The sequence below is a fragment of the Archocentrus centrarchus genome, chromosome 23 (assembly GCF_007364275.1).
Source record: "Archocentrus centrarchus isolate MPI-CPG fArcCen1 chromosome 23, fArcCen1, whole genome shotgun sequence".
NCBI classification, from domain to species: domain Eukaryota; kingdom Metazoa; phylum Chordata; class Actinopteri; order Cichliformes; family Cichlidae; genus Archocentrus; species Archocentrus centrarchus.
The window spans coordinates 6,141,303-6,168,485 of record NC_044368.1 but is presented as its reverse complement, the minus strand read 5'-3'; the positions used below and the strand labels follow the sequence as shown (position 1 = coordinate 6,168,485).

General features: G+C 39.1%; 2 protein-coding genes across 3 annotated transcripts; both read right to left on the bottom strand.

Annotated features, from left to right (window-relative positions):
- Window positions 1-605: 605 nt before the first annotated feature.
- Window positions 606-5,719, bottom strand: th2 (tyrosine hydroxylase 2). Its single transcript, XM_030720099.1, is given in 13 exon segments — window positions 606-771; window positions 1,142-1,275; window positions 1,369-1,464; window positions 1,600-1,656; window positions 1,737-1,806; window positions 1,894-2,029; window positions 3,428-3,573; window positions 3,664-3,714; window positions 4,065-4,132; window positions 4,219-4,307; window positions 4,434-4,608; window positions 5,442-5,692; window positions 5,695-5,719. Coding segments are annotated over 13 exon segments (1,464 nt in total).
- A 617-nt stretch (window positions 5,720-6,336) lies between these two features.
- Window positions 6,337-21,524, bottom strand: pah (phenylalanine hydroxylase). Of its 2 annotated transcripts, none has more exons than XM_030719986.1 (13): window positions 21,366-21,524; window positions 20,184-20,306; window positions 15,277-15,460; window positions 12,412-12,500; window positions 11,922-11,989; window positions 9,836-10,032; window positions 9,188-9,323; window positions 8,851-8,920; window positions 8,644-8,700; window positions 8,111-8,206; window positions 7,592-7,725; window positions 7,390-7,505; window positions 6,337-6,766 (listed from the first exon to the last, which is right to left on the bottom strand). In XM_030719986.1, exons 1-13 carry the CDS (start codon window positions 21,435-21,437, stop codon window positions 6,723-6,725), a joined length of 1,386 nt encoding a protein of 461 aa, XP_030575846.1. In that variant the 5' UTR covers window positions 21,438-21,524; the 3' UTR covers window positions 6,337-6,722. The 2 variants fall into 2 exon arrangements, with proteins under 2 accessions (XP_030575846.1, XP_030575847.1); XM_030719987.1 differs by having other exon boundaries at window positions 6,338-6,766; window positions 20,184-20,303.
- Window positions 21,525-27,183: the final 5,659 nt, after the last annotated feature.

The window sequence follows — 27,183 nt, the reverse complement described above, 5'->3', positions numbered from 1 at the left end:
TGTCGCCCGTGTGGAGATCAAAACGCTGGAAGTCCATCAAAAACCCCGAAGGCCAAATTCTCCGAAGAGAAATAAAGAGAGAAGAGCGTCTGTCAGCAGCGCAGCCCCGCGGACCGTGCTGTGGTTGGCTGTGAGGTCCCGGTGACCTGGCCCTGCTGACGTGTTGGGCCTCAGTGCTGGCTCTGGCCTTGACCAGAAGAGGGAACATGATACTTAAATCATTCATAATTAGCTCCTTCCCTTTGCTTAATAACACGTGAAGATAAATGGCTTCCAAGAATTTTCCAAATGGAAATAGTTGGTTTGGAATTAAAAGCTAGAGAGTGGTCCATGAGCTCTGTATTGTAGTGGTTCAATCTTTCCGTTCGAATAGTCCTGCTGACAAACACTGAACCCCCCTGCAGCACATTTAAATGTAAATCACCAAAGAGTTCTTCATGAAAATAAACATTTATTTCTTTATACATGGTCTACTTTATACACACAGTTAAATGGCCAGTGGAACCTCACGAACCTGACTACATTGGGAATAGAAATGTTACACACGGTCTCCCCTTTCAAATGTCCAGTCAACTGCTTTATTAAAAGAAAACTTCTTCCCAAAGTTAAGATGAGCTGAGCTTCTCCAGGGCACTGTGAAGGGTCTTCAGATCCTCCCTCATCTGGCTCAGGGCGTTCTGGATCTTACTGGGTTGATCCAGGACCTCCATGCTGCAGGTGAAGGGGTCGTAGCGGACAGCAAAGGGGCGCTTGATGTTGGCAGAGTATTTCCTGTGCAATTCATTGAATGCATATGCAACAAATGGGTGACAAATATTGGAAAGAAAACAACATTTAAGTGACCAGTAATGTCCTGGAATCACTTCTGAGTTTCTGTACTCAGTAAAGGTACCTTACAGAGTACTTCTACTAAGCAGTATCGTCCTGGATCACTAGTAGCATATGGTACCAACAAGGCAATGAAGAAGACAGCACACACACACACACACACACACACACACACACACACACACACACACACACACACACATATATATATATATATATATATATATATATATATATATATATATATATATATATATATATATACACTGCAAGATGAAGGATTTCTGTGTGGATTTAAATATTTTGCTTTTACCTCAGCTTCATCTTTGCATCCTCAAAGCTCTCGGACACAAAGTAAACCGGCTGGTAGGTTTGGTCCTGGTACGGCTGCACCGCCGTCTCCTCCGGGTTGAACGGCTTGTACTCGGGCTCATTCGACAGGGCGTACTGGAGACACAGGGAAGCAGCAGACTGTCAGCGCAGCAGGTAAATGCAGAAACAGACGATATGTATTTGTGAGGGAACTGTGAGGAAACTCACAACAAGCTCTCCGTAGGAGGACAGAAGTCCAGCACCGTAAGCTTTCACTGTTCCATTCTGCTTGCAGAGGCCAAACTCCACAGTGAACCAGTATAACTGCAGAGTGCATTAAAAAGCCCTGCTTAGACATTATGCCACTAGATGGCACTGAAGGCCATAAAATTGAAGAAAGAGAAGCTGCAGGTTTGCATGAATTAGTTAAAATCACTCTCATTTGCATTTAAATCCTACCGTTGACAGTTTCTCAATGTCCTCATCAGAAGCTCCAAGTGAGGCAAGTCCAATTTCCTGGAAACATCAAAGTTTATTAATTCAATAGTTTATTAAAGGTCACGTGGAGAACATAAAGTACATCACGGTGGAATCACCTGTGAAAACTGTGCGAATTCCTTATCCGCCAGCATGGGGATATGGCCGAGCAGCTCGTGGCAGCAGTCTCTGTGGGAGTGGATAGATCTTTTTTTAAATAAAAGAAAATGCAGCTGAGTGCATAAATGAATGATTCAGGTCTTAATAAAAGCTCACGGTTCAGGAGAGTGCATGGGTGCAGAGGAGTGTCGGATGTACTGCGTGCACTGAAACACCCTGAAGGCCAAACTGGCGAGGAAGTCTCGGGCTGACAGCAGGCCGGCTACTGGACGCAGCTGGAAACCAGTTTTCTCTAAAGTTAAAAGAGGAGAAAATAAGCCTGCTGTATTTGTTGATCTCTTTCTTTTCTCGTGTGATTTTGTTGCATTTCTTTTTGTCACGATTCCTATAGCAACGTGACACAACAAGGGGCTTTAAATAAGCCATAAACAGCGTTAAGGCAGAGCACTGAACCTCCCACTTGTATTTAATTAACTGCCTCGATATCGGCGCTGCTTTAAACCACACGAATGATCACTTTTCTTCTGCTTATGTGTCCAAATGAGAAATGAAAGGAACTGGCTCTGACTGTTTAAAAAGTTGTTTATACAAAGGGAGAATAATTTAAAGCTTTGACTACATATTTATTTTAAATATGTTATTGCTTCTTTATGAATATGACTTTGGCCCAGATGTCCTAAAATGCTCTGAAAACCCCCCAACTCATTAGGGTAGCTAAAACACATGCATGCAACACTATGAAGTAGGATTTTTTTTTAAATTGCAGTCACCTTTTCATTTATAGGATAAAGTAACATTCTCATAAATAAATAAATGCAAAATGTGAACTGCTGGTGGGCGGGGTTTCTGTTCCTGAGATGACCATATTAGGGATATCCCATCTCACTGACATCATGCAGATCCACGAGTGGAAAAAACTGTGAAAATGTGTGTTTAGAGCAGTTTTTAAGGACGATTTAATATTACAGCTGATGTAAAGATTCATCATTTAGCTAAATAATCTTTTTAGTTATTTAATGACAATCTTTAGGCTGTAACAGCTTATTATAAATAAAGATTTTCTGTTTTTCTTTGTAATATACAGTGATTACCAAATTTATCAGACTGCCACCTAGTGTGAGGTTTATGCCACAGCTGCCCTAAATTAACAGGATTTGTAATTACCAAAACAATCTATTATGTTTTTGTGATGGTTAACCAAACAAAATGATATTTTTAATGCTAAAAAATAATTATTGTTTTTATCCATGAATTTTCAAATTTATTGTTTTACAAAAAAGCAGAAAAAATAATAAAGTGCATTAATATTTTTTTATTAAAATACCAAATTAGAGTTCACTTGCATCCCTGAACAGAAAAATCTGTTTTAGTGTTATGTTTCATCAGTTTCTGACTTCATTCTGACTTCATCAGTTTCTGACTTCACAGACAAGTCCAGTGTGTTGACTCAAATTTGGGTATAGAAACATGAATTCAATTTATTTGCCTAATAAAGAACAACAAGATTTTTTATTTTAAACAAGTTCTTGACTTTCTAAATATTTCTAAAATATTTGTGTGTGTGTGTTTTTTTGCCATCTCTAAGTCAAAATTTCAGGCTATTATCTCCAAATTTCAACTTACTAACTCAAGCTTCTGAGAAAATTAGTGAAACTGGATCTGTTCTGATTCAGGTTTTTCAGTATGTCACCTTTGAGGAAGGAGGAGACCTCTCTTAGCTGAGGGATGCGGTCCTCTCCGTAGCCGCACTCTTTCTCCAGCTGCTGCAGGCCGTCCAGGAACTGTTTGCAGGCCAGACTCGGGTAAATGCTCCTGAGCTGCTGGTAGACCTGCCTCCTATAAACACAACCATTCCATATCGTCATTGTGATGTAATCGTGCCCTCCACAATGCACTTACATCCATGACTGCACATGCGTGCCTCACCATGTAGATATTTCCTCTGCTGTGTACTCCACCATGGGTAGCGGGTCCCCCCTGCAGCAAAGGAAAATCATAAATATCCCAATGTTCAAATATGTTTATATAAAGTAAGTTTAACTACTTTCAGGTCATCGTTTAACCCAGTTACATTCAATGCCAAAGTGCCTTAAACCCGTGAAGACCACCAGAGAGGATGCAAAAAGACTCCTGATCCGATGGTAGTCTGGGAAACTTACTCTTCTTTTTTTGCCATCCATATGTCAAAATTTCAGGTAATTAACTCAAAATTTCAAGTTACTAACTTGAAATTCAAATGAAATTTATTTTCTCAAAAGTTCGACTTAGACTTGAGGGTTCACTGATCTTTTATATACACAGTGATTTAAATTTGTGACATTACTCACTGTTTGTATCTGAAGGCGAGCTCAGAGATGGCAGCCCGTCTCTTTCTGTATTCAGGATCATTGTATCCCTGCAATAAATCAATAAACAGAGTCAGCAGGCTTTATTTAGTTTTAATGTTGTCTCTAATTTAGCAGCAGACATGTAAATGCTCACTGGATGGTCGTGGTCCATGTCCGGATCAAACTTGGTTATCAACAGGGTGCATCTGTCGAGGTCTTTCATCTGTCGGGGAAACCAGGGGACTGTGGTCGAGTGAAAAGAAACAAATTAGTGCTTTTGTCTGATTGCATGTTGTTACGACAGGAGCATTCAGTGGTTAAAGAGTCCTGTGAAAAGTGTCGGGTGAACCAGCAAAATCAGGGACTTGCCCTTTTCTTCTGGCACGCAGCGAACGTCGTCAGCCACCCTCTTCAGCGAGTTGATGAACACGTCCAGGTCGGAGCAGTGAACTTCACACTTCATGAAGAACTCCAGGTCGGCCGTGCTGTTCTTAGACTTCCTGCCCGGTCGGCTCTCGATGTGGAGGAGTTTGGCTTCAAACGTCTGCAAGAGATTTTAACATGTAAGCGGGAGGATGTCATTTTTGTGCTTTTCAGCTCTGACGCTGCTCCTCAAGTTTCTGACATTAAGCTGACAAAACAGCCCCTGCATTAGACCCACAAACTGATCAGCAGCTCTTACAATGAATGCAACCCACAACATTTCATGCATGGGTTGATTTTGAGATTATTGGCCATATTTTTCTTTCATAGCATGCAAAGAAAGCGTGCAGCGTACATATTTAGACGTTTATTTTACTGCATAATGTCTCCAGCACATGTATGTGCATAATTTGAATTTAGACATAAAATGTCACGAATTTTATAATAAAAAATAATTTTCTTATTGTAATCATTTAGAGAAGATTTATGGTTACATCTTTTCAGTTTATCTGTCATTTCTAATCAAATTAATTATTAATATTTAATAAAGTCAAATTTAGGTGTAACTCATCACTTGTTTTATTAAATTAAAGTTTTACAGTCTGTAGATCTGTATGCAAGGGTGGAAAGTATATCAGTGATAACATTTAATGCCATTTATCAGTTATTTTCAGCTTATATTTTAGGCTAAATATGATTCAAATGTGATGCACTGATAAGAGTAAAAGGTAAAGTTTGCTTTGTTTAGACAGCTGCGTCACTATCTTCTAAAAAAATGTATTAAATTCATTAAAATTTGCTCCCGCTGCAACACGAAAAATAAGCTGCTTTAAGCCATCAGCACAATGATACAGTAATTAAGTAAACGCGTGATCATTTTTCTGCAGGTTTTAAGATCACCTTTCTGCTACACTCACGCAGGCTTTTACAATGTCCTCATCATCTCAGGCTTACCTCAAATATTTTCCCCGTCTTGAAGAACCCCGCGTTTTTCTCATTGCTGAGGCCGAACAGGACGTTCAGAGTCACCCTGCCTTCCTTCTCCTCAAACACGAAGCCGTCTCCGTACCTGGAGGGCCCCGGAGAGCCCGCGGAACCGCCGCCGCTGCTGCGCTCCCTGCGCGCATCCTCGATCAGACTCTGCTTCCTCCCGCTGAAGGTCTGCGCCACGCCGTCAGTCTTCATCTCTGCTGGAGCTGACAGCCCGACAGGTTTAAATAGCCTCCTCTCATCTGAAGGCTGTATGGAGATGAGCTGCGTAAATACGGAGTGTGCGTTTGGCTTTTTTGGAGGCCTGCTTTGCGTCATGGTGTTTCTTCTATTTATGGGGTACAAATAGCGCTATCAGGAGGGGACGCTTCAGGTGCATTCAACCCAAACCATTAAGGGTTACATAAACGTTACACAGTCCTGGTTATAAATAGAAAATCTTACTGCCGTGAAGGTTATGATGTTCGTTACTATATGAGGTACCTGTATGGTGTTTTAAAGGGTGTTAAACGAAGAAGAATATCCTACAGCACCCAGAATGCTTTGCAGTCCGTTTCTTCCAAGGATAAACCACAAACTGTATTTTAAAGATGAAGGAAGGCAGCAGTTTTTTTTTCTTTTTTTTGGGGGGGGGGCAGATGTGATTATGTTGTGCAGAAAGGTGGAGTGATAGTTATCAGTTAAATCCATAAACTCTACAGATGCAACTCACATATGGGCATCTATGAAGCAGGCCTCACGTGGGCATTAGAGGCTGTTGTTCCCTCACTATAATAATTTAGGGGAACATTAAAGGATAAAAGGGGAAACAGCAGACACAGAAATGAAAGTCAGAGTGAAGAGATATTTATTAAAAACTTTCATGCATATACAAAACATTTAATTAATCCAAATTAAATTAAAGATAACAGAAATAATCCTGTCATTTTAAATGCATAACAACCTGATTTATGCAGGCCTGTTAATGAAATTAGAAACTAAAAGTTAATAAAGAGATGCTGATTATACAATGCTCTTATTTCAAAAAGCTATTCTTTCAGTAACATTAAGGTGGCTATAATCTGACATGCCTTACTATTCTGCATAACAGGCTACAGCTAACTAAAATTTCAAGTTGCCTACTTGCTGAATTACAGGAATATGGTCACTATCAGACTTGCATATGTGTTTTAATACAGAGAAATCTCCAAGCGTGCGGTTTACAGAAGCAGAGAAGAGATTCTCAGGATCTGATCTCCTGTGCAGTTACTCCAGCTTCCGCAGGGCTTCACACAATTTCCCCATCTCACCTGAAACAGAAGGAAAGGAAAAGTTGGACTGCTGCTGTGTGTTAGTGCTCATCACATGCTTCATATTTAGGCCCGCATTTAATTAAATGCACAACATGGTGCAATCATTTTTAATTGCACACGTGAGCTGTTTAAAGAGTCATCCTACTATGCTTTGTATATTCCAGCTGTGTGCCAGGCCTCTTACACACTTTAAAGTAAAAACACGTCCACAAAGGATACACATGTGCATCCTCCCCTGTCCTCCACATGCGTTTTAGAAATTGAGACGCCCCTCAACGTGGTGTGCTGACACTGATTTCCAGAAAAGCCTGCATCTTTTGGGTTATTTCCTGTTTTACTTTGACAGTTTCCTCTGGTGTCTTCTTCTGCTTTCCACTTCCTGTCCGACTGACTGTCTTGATTACTTCCGCCTGTGTCTCACTCTGCACCTGTTTACTTAATTAGTCCTCCTCTGGCTGATTGTATAGTTGTGTTTCCTGGATTCTCTTGCTAGCTTTGGTCAGTGCTCTTTGTTTTCTTCCAGTAAGTTACTGAAGTGTTTTTCATTCAGTCAATTTAACACATTTAATGTGACATTTCCAGAACATTTAGTAAAATGTAATTTGATCGAATCTGCTTACTGTTGATGCTGTCTGCCAGGTTCCTGAGCTGCTGGGTGTTGTCCAGCACTTCGATGCTTTGAGTGTAGGGGTTGTAGCGCACTGAGAAAGGTTTGGGGATCGTGGCTGCAAATTTCCTGCAGACAAAGAGGCGATTAATGTTGATCAAGCATCATAAACGTACTCTAGAAAATGTAAAAAATAAATGAGTTGCTCGTCTTACCTGACTTTGTCTTTGGCATCTTCAAAGCTCTCTGCCACAAAGTAAACCGGCTGGTACTCTGTGATCGGGTACTTCTGGACGCTCGTCTTCTCGGGGTCGAAAGGCAGAAGTTTGGGCTTTTCTGTTAAAGAGTACTGAAAGAAACCAGTACAGAAAACACAGTTTTGTTTTGTTTTTTTAACTGTTTTATTCTCTCAATGAGCATCTATATTCCTGTCTGTAAACAGGAAGTGTGGCATGATTTAGGACTCTGCTGACTTGAGTGCACATCCTCTGCTGACAGCCGCTGATGTAACTCGTGACCTCAAAAGCAAGTCATTCATCCTTTCTCTGCCCCCACCTGAGTGCTTACCCACTGAACCACTTCACTGTCTCCCTGCTGAGCGACTCCCCCAGTGACACATTAAACCTGAACCTGAGTGGACCACTAACCCACTGCCTGATGTTGTGCAACAAGGCAAATGTGTTATACAAAAAAAGCAGTTTGTGCTTTGTCGCTGTGACTCAGCTCCTTCTTACCTCCAGCTCTCCGAATGATGAAAGCAGACCGGCTCCATAGGCTTTGATCTCAGAGCCCTGCTTACAGAGGCCAAACTCCACAGTGAACCAGTACACCTGAGGGAGACACACCTGGGTCATGACATGTGACTTATGCACAAAAAGCAGGAAAGAATAAGGTGATGAAACTAAGCACAAATAACAATAATTAGAAGTCATAACAAGAACTAAAAAGCTTAAAATACAAGTGCACAAAAAAGCTCTAATAAACCAAAACAGACTCACAATGAAACCAAACAGACACTACAATCTGACACACGAGGACACAGGAGAGGAGCGAAGCCCAAATGAGAAAATTCAAACATCAATCCCAGGGCTCTATAATTTAAACAGGAATGTAATTACTATTATCAGTTAAACCTGTTTACCCTGCATGTCAGAACAGCCTGTTCGGTTAAGAAACGGGTTATTTAATGCGCTCTAGATTGATGCAATCTTTCATAATTAGAAAGCTCATTTCTAATACTACTGTTTGTCTTGTACACAGTACTCACAGTAGCAAGTTTTTCAATGTACTCATCTGGCGCTCCGAGAGATGCAAGTCCAATTTCCTGTGGGTGAGGGTGGAATCAAAGCATATGGATCAGATAAGGCCGAGATAAACTTTTGTGCAACCTTTTCTTTTTTTTTAACCCCAGAGTAGGATTTTATATCACTCTTGGTTTAATTTCAATAATATAACAGGTCCTTTGTAATGTTACCTGTGAGAACTGCGCAAAGCTTGGATCAGCAAACAGAGGAACGTGTCCCAGCAGCTCGTGGCAGATATCCCTGGTGTAGAAACAGAATTTACTCTTTAATTTAGGAAACTTTACTTGCTCTCAGTATCATCAGCAATTAGAAGAAATGGGCAACAATAACTTGTCACACAAATTAAAAGGATGCACTGCTGAATGCCAATGAATAATTAATATGCCAATGATTACCACAGTCACAGCTTTCAGTGCATCCGATAGTAAGACAGACAGTAATATCCTCATAGTTTGCCTGTTGTAGTTCATCTGTAATTTATTTAGCTTTATAGAGCGAGACACTCACGGCTCAGGTGTGTACGTGGGCTTGGAGCCGTGGCGAATGTACTGCGTGGAATGGAAGACACGGAAGGCGAGTCCAGCCAGGAAGTCGCGGGATGAGAGCAGGCCGGCTACGGGGCGAAGCCGGAAACCTGTGCACGCTGCAGGAGATGAAAGAGGCGAGACGGTCAGCGCTTTGTTTGTGTTGAATAAGAGCGGGCGGGGAGGGGGGGAAGTAGGGGTTTCCAAAATGAACTGAATGATGACTCATACATTTGGTTTTTATATACTGTGTGATGTTGAGTGAATCATAACAGGAACAGTTTCTCTATTTATATCAATCATTAGAAGAAAATGTGTAAATATCTGCTTTCTTAGGGAATAATTAGGAGGTTATGAGGGAAGTGTGTTAGTGCTGAAAGTGGCCATGTAGAAAAGGCATTAATATGTTTATTTTATGTAATAAATTTAATAATAACATTTTAAAATTCTTTACGCTGACTAAAAAAGAGCAAATGTGCCACTAATGTTGCTCCTAATAAGCAGCTGGTTAATAGTGAACACATATCTTTATTTTTCATTTACATCAATAAACAGAGGGGTTAAAATGTCATGTTTGGGTGTTAAAATGTTTGGAGTGAAATGAAGAAGTCATTTTTAAGCGTGGACTTACACATCAAGAAGCGCGACACGTCCTCCAGCTGTGGGATGTTGTCCGGCCTGTAGCCGCAGTATTTCTCCAGCAGGGGGAAGACCCGGTTGTGTTCGCGGCAGGCGTGAGTCGGGTACAGAGTCTTCAGCCCCCTGAACACCGTGCCCCATGTGGCCTTCTCCTCCTCTGTGTACTCCACCTTGGGAATGGGCTGGCCGCTGGATCAAAGGTCACAACAGTAGCTATGTATTGCTCATAAACGCAACACTACCACACTTTAATTTTTCCATTTTGTAATCAAACACCTGCAACATATCGGTTTTAGTTTTTTCTCTTTAGTCTCAGTAATAAATTTTAATGAACTTCCCAGGTTAGTGACTAGGTGCTGAGCATACCATAGCATTCAGCAGCTAAAGAAGGAGTTAAAATCCTGTGTTTTATGCACTGATGTGGACTTTACTAAAAAAAAAAAATCTATTAATGTTGGTTTTAGTGTGATGGCTTTCGAGCATTAAGACCAATAAAAACTCCACCATGGTAATGTCTGGGCTTCAGAAAGCCCTGTAGTTGTATGCATGGAGTGGTAGTATCAAAAAACAAATATGGCATCAATTTATATTCTAACTGCCCTTAAAATAATTTAAAAGATGATGTAATGAATCTGTAACTTATTTGTTCATAATTGACGACATATTTGCTATAAATATAATTATTTATGTAGTTACTGCAGCAGCCAAGACAATAAAAACAACCTGTAGAAAAAAGTAGAACACCTCAATAAAATAAAAACAAAATGAGAACAAAATAGATTATGAAGGTACAAATTGAGAAAAAGAAGATTCCCCAAAATAATGTAAAAATAAAGAAAAATAAATCCAAAATAAAAACAAATAATACAATAAGAGGCTGTAATATATATTTTTAAGTATTGCATATGCTATGGAAAATATTAATTTCCTAATACTGCAGTAATGGCTTTCTTAGAAGGAATTATGTCATTTTTTACTGGATGAAAACACTGAATGTTGTAAGAAAATACTAAGTAACTGCTCAGATATTTGTAAATTATGAAGTACAACAAAACATGGGTAAATATTAATGTATTATTTTGTATTGTTGTATTCCTGCTTTACATTTTTGTGTTCAGATGCTCCGCATTAGGTACATGAATATAAACTGGAATGAGTGCCGGCGCCTCATTTTCCGCTACATGTTAATTTATTTTATTGAAATTATTATCCTTAACTGTATCACTTTTAAATAAAATTAGTGCTATGGTCCTGGCTTTTTGTTTTGTTGAATTTTGGATCCTGTTTTAATTTTATAGATATTCTTTCTTGTGTTGCTTTGTTCAGATTGTCCTTCTCTTCCTTGTTTCCACTTTTATTTTAATTTTCTTTGAGTTTCCTGTGCCCTCAGTTCCTGCCTTTGTCTACCCTGTCGATTATTTCCGCCTGTGTCTCGTCTTCATCTGCATCTGATTTCCCTCCCTTCTGATTTTCTACCAATTTCTTGTCACCAAAATTGCCGACATCTATTTCTCGGAGCCTTTTTCTCTTAATTTTGCTGAGTGGATGGATACAGAGTTTTTTTTTTGTTGTTGTTGGTCAAAAAGAGCTCTTCTGATGGCAAACGTTGCCCCCCCGGTGTCTTTCTCTTTGTCAGATCATCTCTTTATGCTCTGTGAATTTCCTCTGGAGTTCCTTGAGTTTCTAGCTCCTGTTATGAATTCCTGATTTGTTCTTCTGGCTTTTGGACTTTGTTTTTCCTGTTTCTGTTTTTTTTTTTTTTTCTAACAACCATAGAAGTTTTTTTTCATTTTACTTTACCTGCCTCTGCTTCGTGGGTTTGGGTACTCTCTGAAACTATAACTTTTTAAAATCTTTTTTTTAATCTGTACACATAATAATAATATACTCTTTTTTTAAAAATATATATATTCTATTGAGAGAGTTCATGTCATCATTTGTCAGCAGTATTTGAGCAACATGAGAATAATACTTTGGCTGCACAAAGACCAGGAGCCTTTTTACACACTACTTAAACTCAGCTTTTTTTAACCCATAAACTCTCTATAAGCATAAAGATATTAACTAGGAGTAGTTACTGTCTGTAGTTGTAGGCAATGTCTGCAAACTCCTTCCTGCGGGCTCTGTATACTGGATCCGTGAAGCCCTGAAAGCGCACACACACACACACACACACAAACACACACACACACACACACACACACACACACACATACAAATAAAAGCCATGTTAGATCTGATGATCGCAGCCGAGCCACTCGGAGCTAAATCAAAGGTGGAAATCCTTTGGGAAGGCCAAACGCACATACATATTCAAATGAAGCCTTTGTAGAGTGTTTTTCAGCTTAAGATGAATACATTTCTCTTTAATGCCGGTGGCAAAAGGGAGCAATTATCTATAATTACAGGGGCTCAATTAAAGCAATGACATCAATTTGCCTGTGTAGATAGTTTCCATTAGAATAGACGGCAGAGTGTGGCCTGTCATCTCCGCTGCTTTTCATGAACAAGCGTGTGGGCGTGAGTGGACGTGAGGCAGGATGCGCCAATGGATGAGTCAGTCCTTACCGGGTGATCAGCATCCAGCTCGGAGCCATAACTGAGGATCTGGTTGGCGAAGCGGTCCAGGTCCTGGATGTCATTAGGGAACCATGGCACTAGAGGATAATAGCAGTTATTGAATACTGATAATTTATGTTTTTAGTCAACGTTGGATCAAAGTCGATTAGGCATTCAGAGCCTACAGAGGAAAAGATTTAGAAATTTAAGAAATACTGTGTGCTAGAAGGATTAAAGGCCATCTCTGTGTCCTTTTATTGTCATATTATGCAGAGATTAAGAAGCAAATCTTGCTGCTTTAGGTTTGTTAGTCATGGTTCAGTGCAAAATATTACTATAAAGTGATTAGAAGTGGAAAATTACAATTTAATTAAATAATATTTTTTAAAAATACACATTTACTTAAAAACTAGACAAATTAATTCCTGTTTGACATGATTAACGAACCAATCATTTTAGCTGAAACAAGCATTTTTACTTTTTCCATTTAAGAAAAGAATTCAGTTGCAGCCTGATTATTATTTACTCATGACTGATATAAATGACTGCAGTTCAGATTAATACTGATGATGGTATACAGCCTTGTATGCGTTTGGCATGCAGGATTTTTTTTTTTCCAGGGCTGTGGCATTTTGACACTCAACAGAATGGCACATAAGGGAGGCATCTGCTTATTCATATGGATTTATGACACTCAAAAAACACTAAGGCCCAATCATTAATCTACATTTGTGCAGTGTGGTCCAGCCTGAGGCCCCCGCAGAGACAATAATGCTGTTTTGGCAGTCTCCAAAACAGGCCATAAATATCCTGCTTGTCCACTTGACCCTGACCAGTACACCACAGTGTCTACACCGAGGTCAAAGGAGGATCCATGGTGGCCCTGTCTGTCTCAGCCTGCCGTGACCTTGGCATGTTCTCTGTCCCTGGGTTAGTCTGGGGTGGAGACACAAAACTCTTCTGTTCCTGCCAGGCCTGTTGGGCCTCAGTAGCTAAACTAATGTCATTCTGGAAACAACTAATAAAAGGGGCAGTGGGCCATCAGTCTCATTGGCGACGCTGTCTGTCCATTACTAAGTCTGGCATAGCCCCCCACCCAGCACCAAGCCCAGCTGATCAATGGACTGTTTCAGTGTGGTGGTGTCAGTTTTTAGATTTTTTTTGTTTTGTTATTTGGTCATGCCAGCTGTGTGGCTCTGCACTGACACCCCCAAATATCTGAACAGTTGCTAACTTGTGCTTACATTTGCTTAACTTGATTTTATCTTAACAGATTACATTTCAAATAGATATTCAGTCTCTCCAGAGCATGATTGCTCTTTATTGCCATTGTGAGTGGGACGTTTTTGATTTTAAGGTGAACTGCCTCAAAATCTACTGGATGAATTTCTGTAAATTGTGAGTACAGATGTCTTTGTTATTTTGAGGTTACATGCTCGCTGACAATTGGTGGAGGAGGTCATTCCCTCAACCAATACATTCCTGTGAATGCTGCTATAGATCTGATTTGTTTAGTGATACTCTTCCATGCACTGCGATCCTTGGCTTCGATCTTTGCTTGTGTGGAGGTGAGTCGGGGAGTCTTCAGATCCTCCTCAATTTGCTTTGTCCGTGTTTTCTTAGGCGAGGTACGTTGGATTCTCCAACAGGCAGGTTGTTCTTGATGGAGGAGCAGATGCAGTAGACAGTCCATGTCCATTCTGGTTAAACCAGCGCAACTTTTATTGTTTTGTGTCCATGGTTAGTTGCTGTTGACACCAGTTGTGGATGGTTTAATTGAAAATTTGGTCACGTAGCAAAACTCTGAGAATTTGTTGCAGACAACACATTTGGAATACCTCAAACTTGTTCAGATTGAGTTAAAGTACAGTCTAAGTTTTGGGTCCGTACGGTAGAATCAGCGATCAGTAGAGACGAATCTCAGTCTTCAAGTAACTGTTGGGCTTCTTCCATAAGCACCATGTTCAGGTGAACGCTGAGACGCCCGTCCAATTCAACTGTGGATCTCCGCCGTTGTTGCTACCTTTATTTCTTGGACCAGTGAATGGAGATACTTAAACTCTTGGACCTGTTTGATCCCTATGCCCTCGAGGTGGAAAGTGGCCCGTGATCCATCCGTTGTGAGCACCTTAGTCTTGTCTATATTGATCATTGATCAGATCAATACAGGATTGATTATTAAAATATTCATGGCCCTGGCAGGATGATCCTTATTGTCTTTATTTATTCTTCTGATGGCGGGTTTTCAATTTGTGTTTGAAGATAAAACATCTTGATCTGTTGGATGGCTTGGCATAAAAGCCAGCACAGATGTTGCTGGTCCTAAATTTTCGACTAGTACCAAAATTGGCACAAAGCAGCAAAAGTTTAAATTTAAGCTATGTAGTACAATATTACTACTACTACTACTTCTGTTAATACTGGATGGATTAACACAAAGAAATAATTGGTTTCCAGGGGATGAACCCCATTGTCGTTATTGACTCTTTGATGAACTGCCAGGAGTTCAGGTTTCAGCGTTCTCCAGGAGAAACATCTATGATATAACATCAGTATTTCTTCATCTACTGGACAGATTACCATAAAGTTGTACATAGATCTCTATATACATCCCTGTTGTTGTTGCTGTGTTTTGGGTGATTATGTTTTTATACACTTAAACTTTCCTCTGGTATTAAAAACAGCTTTTAATGAATTATTTGCAGATATTCATGCCCCTCTTGTAATCATTTTGAAGATTCCCTGACTTTTGATCAAGCGCCATCTTCAGGCCAAAATGAAAAATCATTCATATATTCTGTTTTATGAGCCTGAGCGTCAGCTGTAACACTTGTTCAGTGTATGTCCTCTCACCACAATTACACACTCACTAACCTGTGTTCTTCTCTTTGTTGCGTGTTAGCTCATGAACGTGGCCGCTGATTTGTGTGCGCAGGGATTCAACGACCTCATCCAGGGCCTGAGAGCAGGTAGAGTCTACGCTTATGAAGAACTCGTACTGCTCTTTGTTCATGCGTGATGGACGGGACTCGATGTGCATCAGGTTGATGCCTTTCTCCTGCACAAAGAAAGATTTTGGTATATTGGTCTTATTATTTTATTATTTATTTATATGCTCATCCACACATATTTTGGGAGTTTTCAATTTGTTTGAGAGGGGTTTCTAATAAAAACATGGTGGAAAATTGTCCTGCAGCACCGCCTTTGCACCATCACTAGAGGGTGTTGTGCTGTTAGTAAATTGGTGGCTATTTATCAGACTTTGTGAAGACCTTGGGTCAGCTGCATTGAACTCTCCATACACTGACCCTGAGCCAGACACTGGATGTCTTCTCTTAGTAAAGGCATATAGAACATATTGTAGTAGTTAGTGCACAATTGTGGAACCCTTGGGAGCCTTCCAGATGTTTATGGTTGAAATTCAAGAATAGTTTTTAATCCTAACATGCAAAACAGTTCTGGCTTGTGTGTAAATGCATTTTTATGCGGTTATTGCCACCTTAATGTGTTTTTGTTTTGTGCAAGTTTACATAACTGTTTGGAGGGAGTATGTTATGTGTTTGGTCTACTATTGGCTAAAGAGGAGGGCGTCAGCAACACAACATCACATCTTCTCCCATCTGGATCCAATTCAGCCAATTTTTACGGGTCATGTGGTTATGCACCCCCCCCCCCCCCCCCCCCCCCCCCCCCCCAAAAAAAAAAAAATAATAATAATAATCACAGCAGACATGACCAAAGATGAGACCGCGATGGCATTTTTTGTGATTCATTAACTTAGAGACATTTAGAAGAGTGTTTTCCATTTAAATTCAAAATTATTCAACTTTATGTATATTATTGCAATCATGCCAAATAAATTAAAAAATGTGATGCATCAAACCATTTGTGAGGCCATCACAGAACAGATCATCAATACAGGAAACAAACTGACAAATAAAGCCTAATATCTTTCATAGATTCTGAGCCAATTACAATGAGGAAATTTTGTGAGAAGCCACATAAAATTTGATGCTTTAAACCTTGAGAAAATTAAAATATGATATCTACAAGTATCTCAATTATGTATTTTCTGATTTTTAATTAGTTTAGTATCGAAAACTGTGTCTCTGTCATCACAATAAAGCTGAAAACTTAACTTATACTGCTGTCCATGAGGACAATTCAGTATAATTCAGTGTGCACCCCACTGGCAGCCTGGTCCAGCTTAACATAGTCAACTCTACGTCCTGAACCCAGCGGGGCGCAGGGGTAAATTGATCACATTTCTGTATCCGTCCAGGTCATCCGTGCAGCACGACTTGTCCCAAGAAAGCCATGCTGCTGTGTCAGATGTGTGCTGAAATGCGAATGGATAAGCAGTGCAGTGGATTTCACAAGCAACTTTCTGGATGCCACAGCTGTGTGGCTAAATGTTAGCACATGGCTCAATTTATCAGAGGAAAGAAAGAAAAGGCAAAGAAAAGGACGTCATGAACCACAGACTCTTAAAACTTTGTTTTTTACACCACCATTTAGGTTTGAAGCACGTGAGCAGACTCAGCATGTGTTACATTACAGCTGGGGATGTTTTATAGAAAAGCTGGAAAGATGGGGGGAGTGGGAGGATGAGGGTGGAGCAGGGGGAGGATCGGCAGAGCGGGCGCTCATAGGTTCAGAGGGGGTCCTGGTGTTTACAGCTGCATGTGGAGACTAGCATTTGGCACATATCTGGTATTGATCAGAGTCAACACAACCACATCTCCACCCCCAAAAATGTGGAAAATGAAATGGCTGAAGAAAACATGTATATATCCACAATAATGCTTTTCATGAACTGAAATAATACTGCATAATTTTCATGGCTTTTTTTTTGTATGTTATGGTAGTGTTTTAGTAGGAAATCTTAAAAAAAAAAAAGTATTTTAATAGCAAGAAAAGGAAACTCGAACACTGAAAGAACTTTCAAGATTTAAAGATTAAACAATGAAGGTGCTGCCAACCAATACTCACTCCAAGCACGTAGTCACGTACACAGAGGCAGTTTTGATTGATAAGAGAAGGAAAAAAACAACACAGTGACGCACTGATGCTCTTGGGATTTGAAGCATTAAGCAATAAAATGTTGTAAAATCACCCATCAAAATGTGCAAAAATATGAAGTATCAAAATTTATGCAGTTATCAGAAATGACATATACTGGAATACTTTCCTGGCTGGATTTTATAGGTGCACCATTGTATGCACAAATTTTAAAATTACATCTACATATGATTTTAAAATGTAGATTGTGTTCAAAAAATGTGTTAAAACACAATGCTGCCTGAGAGGTGAATGCTTTAGTCTTTAAATATTACGGCTTTGTCATTACAAAAAAAATGGAAGCGGATCTTCTTTTAATGGTTTCTAATGGGTACAACATTAGGAACGCTTTATTGTTTTATTGTTGTGCTGCTGCTTCTGTTTTTCCCAGTTCTAGAAAATTTGAACTTGCACACTGCAGCACTAAGTCTGTGTTTTCTGATTGACACACTTCAGAACTCATTCTGGCACAATACAATGCTATTCTGTGTTACAGTCTAGACATAGGACGAACACCATAGATTATACAGTACAGTGTAAAATGTCTTTCAAAGTTTTTCTTTGGACTTTGGCTACTTTTTCACTCATTTTCAGTTCAGTCCTTGTACCTGACCATTTTTTGTTTGCTGAACCACTTAACACTGACCTATGAATCATTCAAGCATTAAAAAAGCACCTAACTGAATGAGCCAATGTTGTCTACACAAAACAGAAATGGTCTCAGTGGAAAGGTGACTGTCAAGAAGCCATTGTTGAGGAAGGGAAACGAGATGAGGCTGAGGTATGCCAAATTACACGAGACCTGGACTAAAAAATCCGTGGCGACAGGTCTGATGGAGCAATGAATCTAAATTTTTGGTACAAATTGTCGTCAGAATGTACAGAGAAGGTCAGGAGAGAGTAACAACAGCCGTGGTGGAGGCTCTGTCATTGTTTGGGGCTGCATTTCAGCCAATGGTGTTGGGGATCTTGTCGAAATTGACGAAATTATGGACACAGAAATGTATCATCATATTTTGATCCCCCATACGATGCCATCTGGAAAGAGTCTGATTGGCAGCTGCTTTATTTTTCAGCATGACAATGATCCCAAACACACTGTCAATGCAATAAAAGCATACCTGGATATAAAAACGCACAGTGGAACACTATCAGTCATGGGCTGGCCTCCCCAGAGCCCAGACCTCAACATTATCGAAGAAGTGTGGGATCATCCTGACAGGCCATCATCCAAAGAAGAGCTTTGAATGTCCTTCAAGAGGCCTGGAGAACGATTCCTGAAGACGACTTAAAGAAATGACAAGAAAACTGCCTAAGAGTTCAGGCTGTGTTGAAGAATAAAGGTGGTGAAACCAAATATTAACTTGAATGCTTGTTAGAATTGTTCAAACTCTGTTTTGTTTTTTTGTTTTTTTCCCCTACTGTATATACTGTATTCCCATGTATGTTTGGGAGAATTTTGTAGCAGTTTGCTGTTTGACTATTACTGAACCCCTAGCTGAGATCAGTAAGGCACCTGCCATGTTTGCAGACCACTGATACACAAACATGTAAGATAAGCTCTCTTTGTTTAGTTTCCTCCTTTAAGCAGTCAGAGCAGGAGTATGAAAACTTTACCACAAAGGACTCAGCATAAAAACACCATAAAACACAGTCATAATTAAAGGCATAACTAATTAAAATAAGGTACTAAAATAAATGATCTTGGGATGTAATGTAATGTAGCAACATCTCTACAATTTAAGTTTTAGTTTCTGTTTGTTTAACGTTAATCAGTAACCTATAGACACGAGAATGCTTCATCATCAAGTCCTCTTATTTCCAACAGATTGGACCGGTTTTAAAGGAACAGTTTGACAATATTTGCTCTTTTTTGCCAAGTTTTATAAGGTGACTGATACCAATCTCATTGAGCCAGCTGTTTTTTGTTTGTTTTAGCAGCAGAGGCCAACGTGTAAAAAGGAGAAAGATTATGCCAGAAATGAAGCATTTGATTTTCTTTCTTTCTTGCCAAATTAACATATATACCACTTTCATATCAGTGGTAAGCTAAATAAATCTTGCTAATTTGATTGCTAATTAGTAAGATTAGAGATCATTGAGTCATATTAAGCATTTCTCATAATGCTAACCTAAGCTGCTGTTGGTTGTATCTTAGCATTAGCTAAGTTCTCGCATATAGCTTAAGGCTTCTACAAACCGAACGCGTTGCGTAAAAACGGCACAAAATTCCGAATCTTTTGGGTGCGAATTTGTTTTCTAACCTACATACACACCGAACGCATTGCGTTTTTGTGAATAAATCGCCCATAAAGCGCACTGTGAAAAAAATGCATTCGACATCAAGTGATGTGCAACAAAGACAAAAAGCAAATTTGTCAAAATACTGAAAATGATAAACTATTTTTAAGCCTTTCTTTTACTAAATGAGTCCTTTTGACTGCATTTCATAATTTTCAGATACTGTCATAGATGTATTAAACTTTTCTACATCCTGTTTAGTGCTCTGCTGTGGTTTTCACTTTTACCTGAAGATAATCCTTAACAATCTCATTGTACATCCTGTATAATGACAATAAAGGCATTCTATTCTATTCTATTCTATTCTATTCTATTCAAAAAGTCCTGTTGCTGCTAATGATATTCATGAGCAGAGTTTATAAATTTGCTTCTGACCCACATTAGGACCTAAGGACTGTCCACTGAGATATAAAGCTTACCTCAAAAAGCCTCAGGGCTCTGGCTAAAGCTCCAACCTCTTCTTTCAAGGAAAAGATGCAGGAGATCACCTCTGACTTACTATTGGTGTCCTCCTCCAGGTACATGGAGCCCCTTCTCCTCTGCTGAGACACATTTAAGATAAAAACATAGGACATATATATATGTTAAGTCATGCACTTGGTTTTACTGCAGGAAATAAAAGGAGGGTTACTAAATTCAAAGCTATAGTGAGTCTGCAATGCCACAGATACACTTTTAATGAAGGTATGTAAATCATGACGTTATAAAGTGTTAAATAGGTGTTTTGTGTGTCTGCCATATCCAGAACGACAGCATGTAATGTAGTTTAAAGCCATTCAGGGCAGGGTGTAAAGCTCGAAGCCTTTGCTTTTATAATGAGGAGGATACACGTGAGGGGGACACTTACAGTGAGGATTTCAGGAAAAACACACACACACAAAACACATCCTATTTTTTTCTGCAGATGTTTCACAGTTGACTAAATACAGATGATGAAATCACAGACTAGTTAATTATTTATTAAGCTTGGTATGTCCTTTGCCTTTCTCTTTTTTTTGGGGGGGGGGGGGGGGGGGTATTTTTGAAGATCTTGAAGGACTGAATTTCTTAATTTGGGCTCCAAGTAAAGATTACAAATCATTTTACATACAAAATCTGGTTTAAAAAAAGGAACGCACATATAAATCATGTTACAAAGACCTGATACTGAATGCTAACAACTGATATTAAAGGTATTAACTTATGATCACACCTGGCAAGAAAAGATATCTATCTTATCCTCTAATTATTTTATTATTTAAAAAAGGACTTCAAGAGTATCATTTCATTCACATACAAAAACAGGAACCTACACATTTCTTGCATTTGTGCAGCACCTACTTTATTTACCCTGCACTCTGACTTTTTCCATTATCACCAGCTCTTTTTCACCTCTATTCACTGTAATTCTCTGCTTTGTCTGCTCTGGTACCCTGAATATTCCAGCTCTGCCTGGCTATACTGTTGTTGTAATAAAAACAGACTGCTCTGAATCAGTATTTGAGGCTGCTTTGTTTCACATAACCTCTATAAAAGAGCACAAATAAACTGACAAAATTATATATTGTGCTAAAAGAAAGAAAATGCAGAAGGTTTTTAAGTCAACTATAAATCAGCTTTACCCGTGGGACTTGTTCCCCTGATTCTGCCTCTGGTCTGTAGTTTCCATTGATTGTCTTGTATGCAGCGTCCATCCTCCCGTCCTTCAGGTAAGAAGTGTATGTGTGTGTGTACGTGTGCTGATGCTGGGCTGAGAGCTCGGGAAGGATCGTCTGTGAGCTCTCTTTTAAAAACCACTCCCGGTTAACACCGGTCCACGTGACACCACACCCCCTCTGCATCGGTATGTCATGAGAAAAAGAATGGCAGTAGCACATCTGGTTCTTGTTGTATGCCTGTGTCTTGTTTGCTGGTTTTTGTGCAGCTATGCTGACCTGAGAAGAGGCACTGAAGAACCTGCTTTTATGTCTTTTATACATATTACACAATTATAGTTGGGGGAGATGGTGCTGATATGCCATGGTCTGAGGATCTTAATGAGGTCCTTCCAAAACCTCCACGCTAAAGATATAATTATGAATTTAATCTTTTAGAAAAAAATATCTTCATAAACATGCCAGGTTTAATTTATGTAACTGCAGAGTGCAAACACTGAGGAGCTGACCTGTAGTGGAAAGCTAAAAACACAATGACCTCATGACTGATAAGGGATTAGTGCTCCTGCCATATGGTGCACTGTATGAACTAATAAAGGATAAAACTGTCAGTTTACTAGAGTTTAATATAATAAATCCAGTTATTTCTGTTTAAAGCAAATTTTTATATCAGACAATGATAACCTGAGTAAATACAAAATGTAGTTTTCAAATGGTGATTTTAGTCATTAAGGGGGAAAAGCTATCCAAACCAACCTGGGTCTGTGTGAAAAAAACTAATCATGTTAAATTGTGAATTAACTATATTTAACCACATTATTATCTTTGTCTAATTTTAAAATTTGGCTGATGATGTGAAAAATGTGAATGTTCCAAATATGTAAAAAACTAAGAAATGAAGAAGGCAAATACTTTTTCACAGCACTGTAGATCACAAATTCAGAAAAACTGGCAAAGGGGCATCTGCTCCGTAGCTTCTACATTCCTATAGACAGAGATGATGAATAGCTTGCTTGGTAATTAACATTAGCATTGCTGTTAGCAGAGCTGACTCTGACTTTAGTTTGTATATATAAATGAAACTGTAAGCTGAACAGATAAATAGTGGAAATTGGTGAATAATATGAATAAGTTGCTGATAATATTTAACAAGCGTATTGATACACAGTTGAATATGTATGAATTTAAAAAAAAAAAAAATAGCTATTATTGTTAGCAGTAAAATCCCTAGTTAACTGTATAGTTGAAATAGCTAACCATATAGCTAACAGTGGAAACCGCAGAGTATAAAAAATGTTGTCTATTATTTGCCCAAAGTAGGACAAACCATTTAAACCAATACAGCTCAAATTAAAATGCCTAGGTGAAAATGGGCATCTATAGTAACAGTGGACACCATGGATTATCAGTTAAAAATTGAGTTTGAGAATTTAATTTGATTCATTAATTTATTAATAAAAGCACTGAAATAAATTTAGCTATGAGAATTTCTAAAAGTTTTTGTTAGCTAACATTTTGGATTAGCTAGGTAAACTATAGCTAACAGCTAAAACAAACAAACAAAAAAGGCCAAAAATATAGATAAATGTTTGAAATAGATAAAATTAGCTATTGAAACAACTAGAAAAAAGTATGGTTAATAACTTAAATTGTTAACTAATATAAAAGATCTCAAGACCATCTGCTTTAAAGCAGAATAACAAGAAGCTTCCTGTGTACAGTAATGATTTCTGGAAGGATGCTCTTTTAAAGGGTCTTTTAAAAGCTGTCATGTCAAACATAAAGACTCAGGCCTTTCATTATAAGGAGTTTTATTCTAAAGAAGATTCAATCTTGAAAATATTTTTTTGCCTTATCCTGTTGTTTTGTAAATATCCTGAATAAGTTTACTGCATCTGAGGTTATTACATATTTACTCTTTTCAAACAAGCAAAATAATAATAATAATAATAAATGACTATATTTGAATACAATAAGACCACCAGAAATGGGAAACCATGAATCCAATTGTAGTGTGTTATATAGCTGATCCCACCATCACACCTGATGCTGAGGTGATCCGCAGGTGCCACATGAGGGCAGTGTAGGTTTGGTAATGTATGGGGAACACCAGACAGCGTAATAGTAGTTTTTATGTGTGAAGCTGCGACTCTCAAATGTTCCCATTTTCATGCAGTCCTTCAACTACATAATATGCAGCTAAAGTGGCTCCTTTTTTTGTAGTTTTCAGCTGTAGTGCAGTGGAAAGATTATCAAAATTGCAGGATACCCCTACAAGAGTTAGAGCAAAGCACAACAATGTTTTTCATATTCTCTAAGGTCTCTAAGGCTAAATATAACAGACTGTGGAATTTCCCATGGATTAAAAAACAAACAAACTGCCAAATAACGCCAAGTGGGACATGCTACACCTGAACTCGTGTAATTTCATAATGGAAGCTTTGGTTCATCCCAAATTGGGAATGACAGTGGACAGGGGTTTTCTCTGTGTATGAAAAATATACAGTACAGGAAATATAGCCTTACAGAAGTACAATAGGCAGAAAGTTTAAATATGTGAATATATAATTAATGAATTTCTATACTTTTTGACAATGTTGTAGGGATTATCCCAGAAACATCAACTTGGGTTTGCTGGTAGGGTCTGGAGCCTATCCCAGTTGTCATAGGGCCAGAGGCAGGGTACACCATGTACAGGTCGCCAGCCTGTCACAGGGTTAACTCAGAGAGACAGACAACCATTCACACCTGTGGGCAATTCACCAATCACCAATTACCCTAACTGCATGTCTTTGAACTGTGGGAGGAAACTGGAGTACCAAGAGAAAACCCAGGCAAACATGGGGAGAACATGCAAATGCCACACAGAAAGGCCCGAGCCAAGGTGGGGTCAAACCCAGACCTGCTAGCTGTGAGGCAACAGTGCTGCCCACATTTGTAAGGAAAATGCATTTGCAGATTGTACAGTGAAAAACTTGTCAAATCTTCTCTGCCAATGCCAAACAGCTTATTCTGCTGTCAACTCCTGTTTGGTGTAATTTATTGGATTGGATAGTTGAAGTCTGAAGAAACAAGACATATGGGCAATTTAATAATTTATTCATTTAACAAACAGGGATGTCAGCAGCATGCGGAAAAACCATACACAGCCACAACAGCCTGGCACCTCCTCCTTATGGTGGTCCCTAGCTTGGTCACACAGTGCTGGGGGATGGCATCCCATTCTTCATCCAGCATTTGTCGCAAGTCAGCCAGTGCGGTTGTGTTAGTCACTCTGGCACGGACAGCATGCCCAAGCTGATCCCACAAGTGTTCAATGAACCAGAGGTGTCAACACAGGTTGGTGAATTGTTATACTTTGTTCTATCTGTTATACTTTATATCTCAAAAACTGAAGCACTTTTGGGGGTCTTAAAATTATTGTCACTTACCACAAATTTCAGGAGATTTTGTAGCTCAGAATGTGTCTTTATAGTAGGGAGACTATTCGCATCAGCACAATTGTTCCACATAGAGTAAAGGCAGTGAATCTGTGATGCCTTATTACAGACATCTCTGCATTTGATCATCTGATACACAAAATATTATATTTGAGTTACTGAAATTCCAAATTTATTAAATGGTTTCAATGCTTGTGATTTTTTTTTTTTTGGCTATAATCCAAATTTCTTTGGCTTGTACTAAAAAATGTCAGTGCAGAAAAATACCCTGATCTTCTATTTGTACATTTGTATTTTTGTAGCTTTTTGGTAGTCATTTGACTGAGTTTTTACTTGCCCAGTAGTTTTGTTCATTCCTCTTCTCTATCTAAAATACTCCTAGTATATCAGAGGCACAAACTGCAGCAAAAGAGCTTTTAGCTAAATGCTAACATCAGCATGTTCACATAAACATTTATAAGCAGATAAAGACATGAGCAACACTGTAATTGTATGGCAAGAGTGGTTTTCAGTTTCATATGCTACATAAAGTGCCCAGTAATAAATCTTAATCACAGTGCAGTCTTGAGGTAAAGGTCACATTCTCCATAGTTTTTCATTGACCTTTACAATCCAGTCAACCTTTGTCGGAGGGTTTGCAGCAGCTTTTTTTTTCCACTCGATGACCGTCTTACCTCACAGCCAAAAGCAGCTTAAACTGACAAATATTCATTCTGAGTCATTGGCCAGGCTGGGATTTCACCCCAGTTTCAGAATAATGAAACAAAACAGCAATCAAGCTCCATCGATATGGAAAACTCAAAGGTCAAGTAATTTCTTCCACTCTGCTTCCAGCATCCATGTTGTCTTTGAAAGCCTCTGAATAAATTTTAATTTTGGACTCAAACTGATCTTTGGTCTCTGTGGTCACACCCCACCCCATGATCATTCCAGACGTCTTCACTATCTCTAGGCCTGATTCTTTCTCTTGTTATATACCCAAAAAATAAAATAGTTTTTAACTTTTTCTGCTTAGTGTTTAGGGATAATCGACTAATTGTTGCTGTTGTCACTAGTTGGTACCAAACATAGTCGTCGGTTAGCCTAATTAAGATTTTAATCAATGCCCAGTGCTGTAAATGTTTGTCCTAAATGTTATGAGGCCATCTGCCACCAGATGGAGTTGCAGCCCTGACATCTATGTAGAACAATGCGTAACTGCTAATTTTGGCCTGATATTTTTATTAGGTCTAATATTGTTAGTTATTTTTGAAGTTTTACAGTGTAACCTGAAGTCAAACACTCAAGAAACACCGTCCTATCCTTCCCTGCATTTCCGGCTACTTCCCCCAAGTTTGTACAAAGAAGTGAAAAAACTAGAGGGGCTAAAAAAAAAAAAAATAAATAAAAATGACCGCAGCAACGAGTAGAACCAAGGAGGGAAAAAGTCCCCACATTTTATGTTTCTGTCAGCCGGCACCACATGTAAAACACCAAGACACGACTGAAAGGCAATTAACACACACAGTTCTGTGGAAGAGGATGGAGAAAATTAGTGATGGCACAGACAGCAATGAGTATCTGAGGAACTGGCTGTGGAGAAGAGAATCGGTCTTAAGAATTGTTTGGGCTCAGAGAGGTGGCTTGGAGCGGCAGGTGCCAAACCAGAGGTGGAACAGTGGTGAAGGTGGAGAGTGGGTAGGCAGGTAAGTGGGTGCATCCTTTCTGTTGAGTTCCAGGTACAGGTAAGGCTGGTGGAAATCTCCTTCCAAATCCAGAGGCCCAAAAACACGGGGGTATAGTTATCACCTGTATCTGATTACTAGAAAACACAGAGAACAGAGGTTAACACGCAGACAAGAGCAGCAAAAACGAGTAAGAAGTTGGACCCGATCTTCACCATGGCACAGAGGAACGATCTACTAAAGAGCTGAGGCAACCTCCAGGACTTAAATAGCCATCACTAGGGTACATTGAGTCCAGGTGTGGAAGGGATGAGCCGAACAGTAAACTCCACCCACAGCCAGATGGATACCTGCCCACTGACACACCTCTCCACCTGAGACCAGATAACAAAGAATAAGAGATAAACAAATCTCACAAATGTTGCCCCGTAGCAAACATCAATTTATGTTTGTATAACGTGCGCTGTTCATAATGCACGATGTGGTGCCACACAGTTAAGCAGCATTTAAAGTGCAATGCATTATTGAAGAGTGCAATTGGTGGTTTCAAATGTCTTTGTTTAGACAGTTTTTGACATTGTTCATCAAACAACTCTAAAATTTAATTTGGTATTTGAGTGTTTCATAGTTTTAGACTAGTCAATTAGTCAATTTTTTTTTTCCGTGTTTAATTGACTAAGA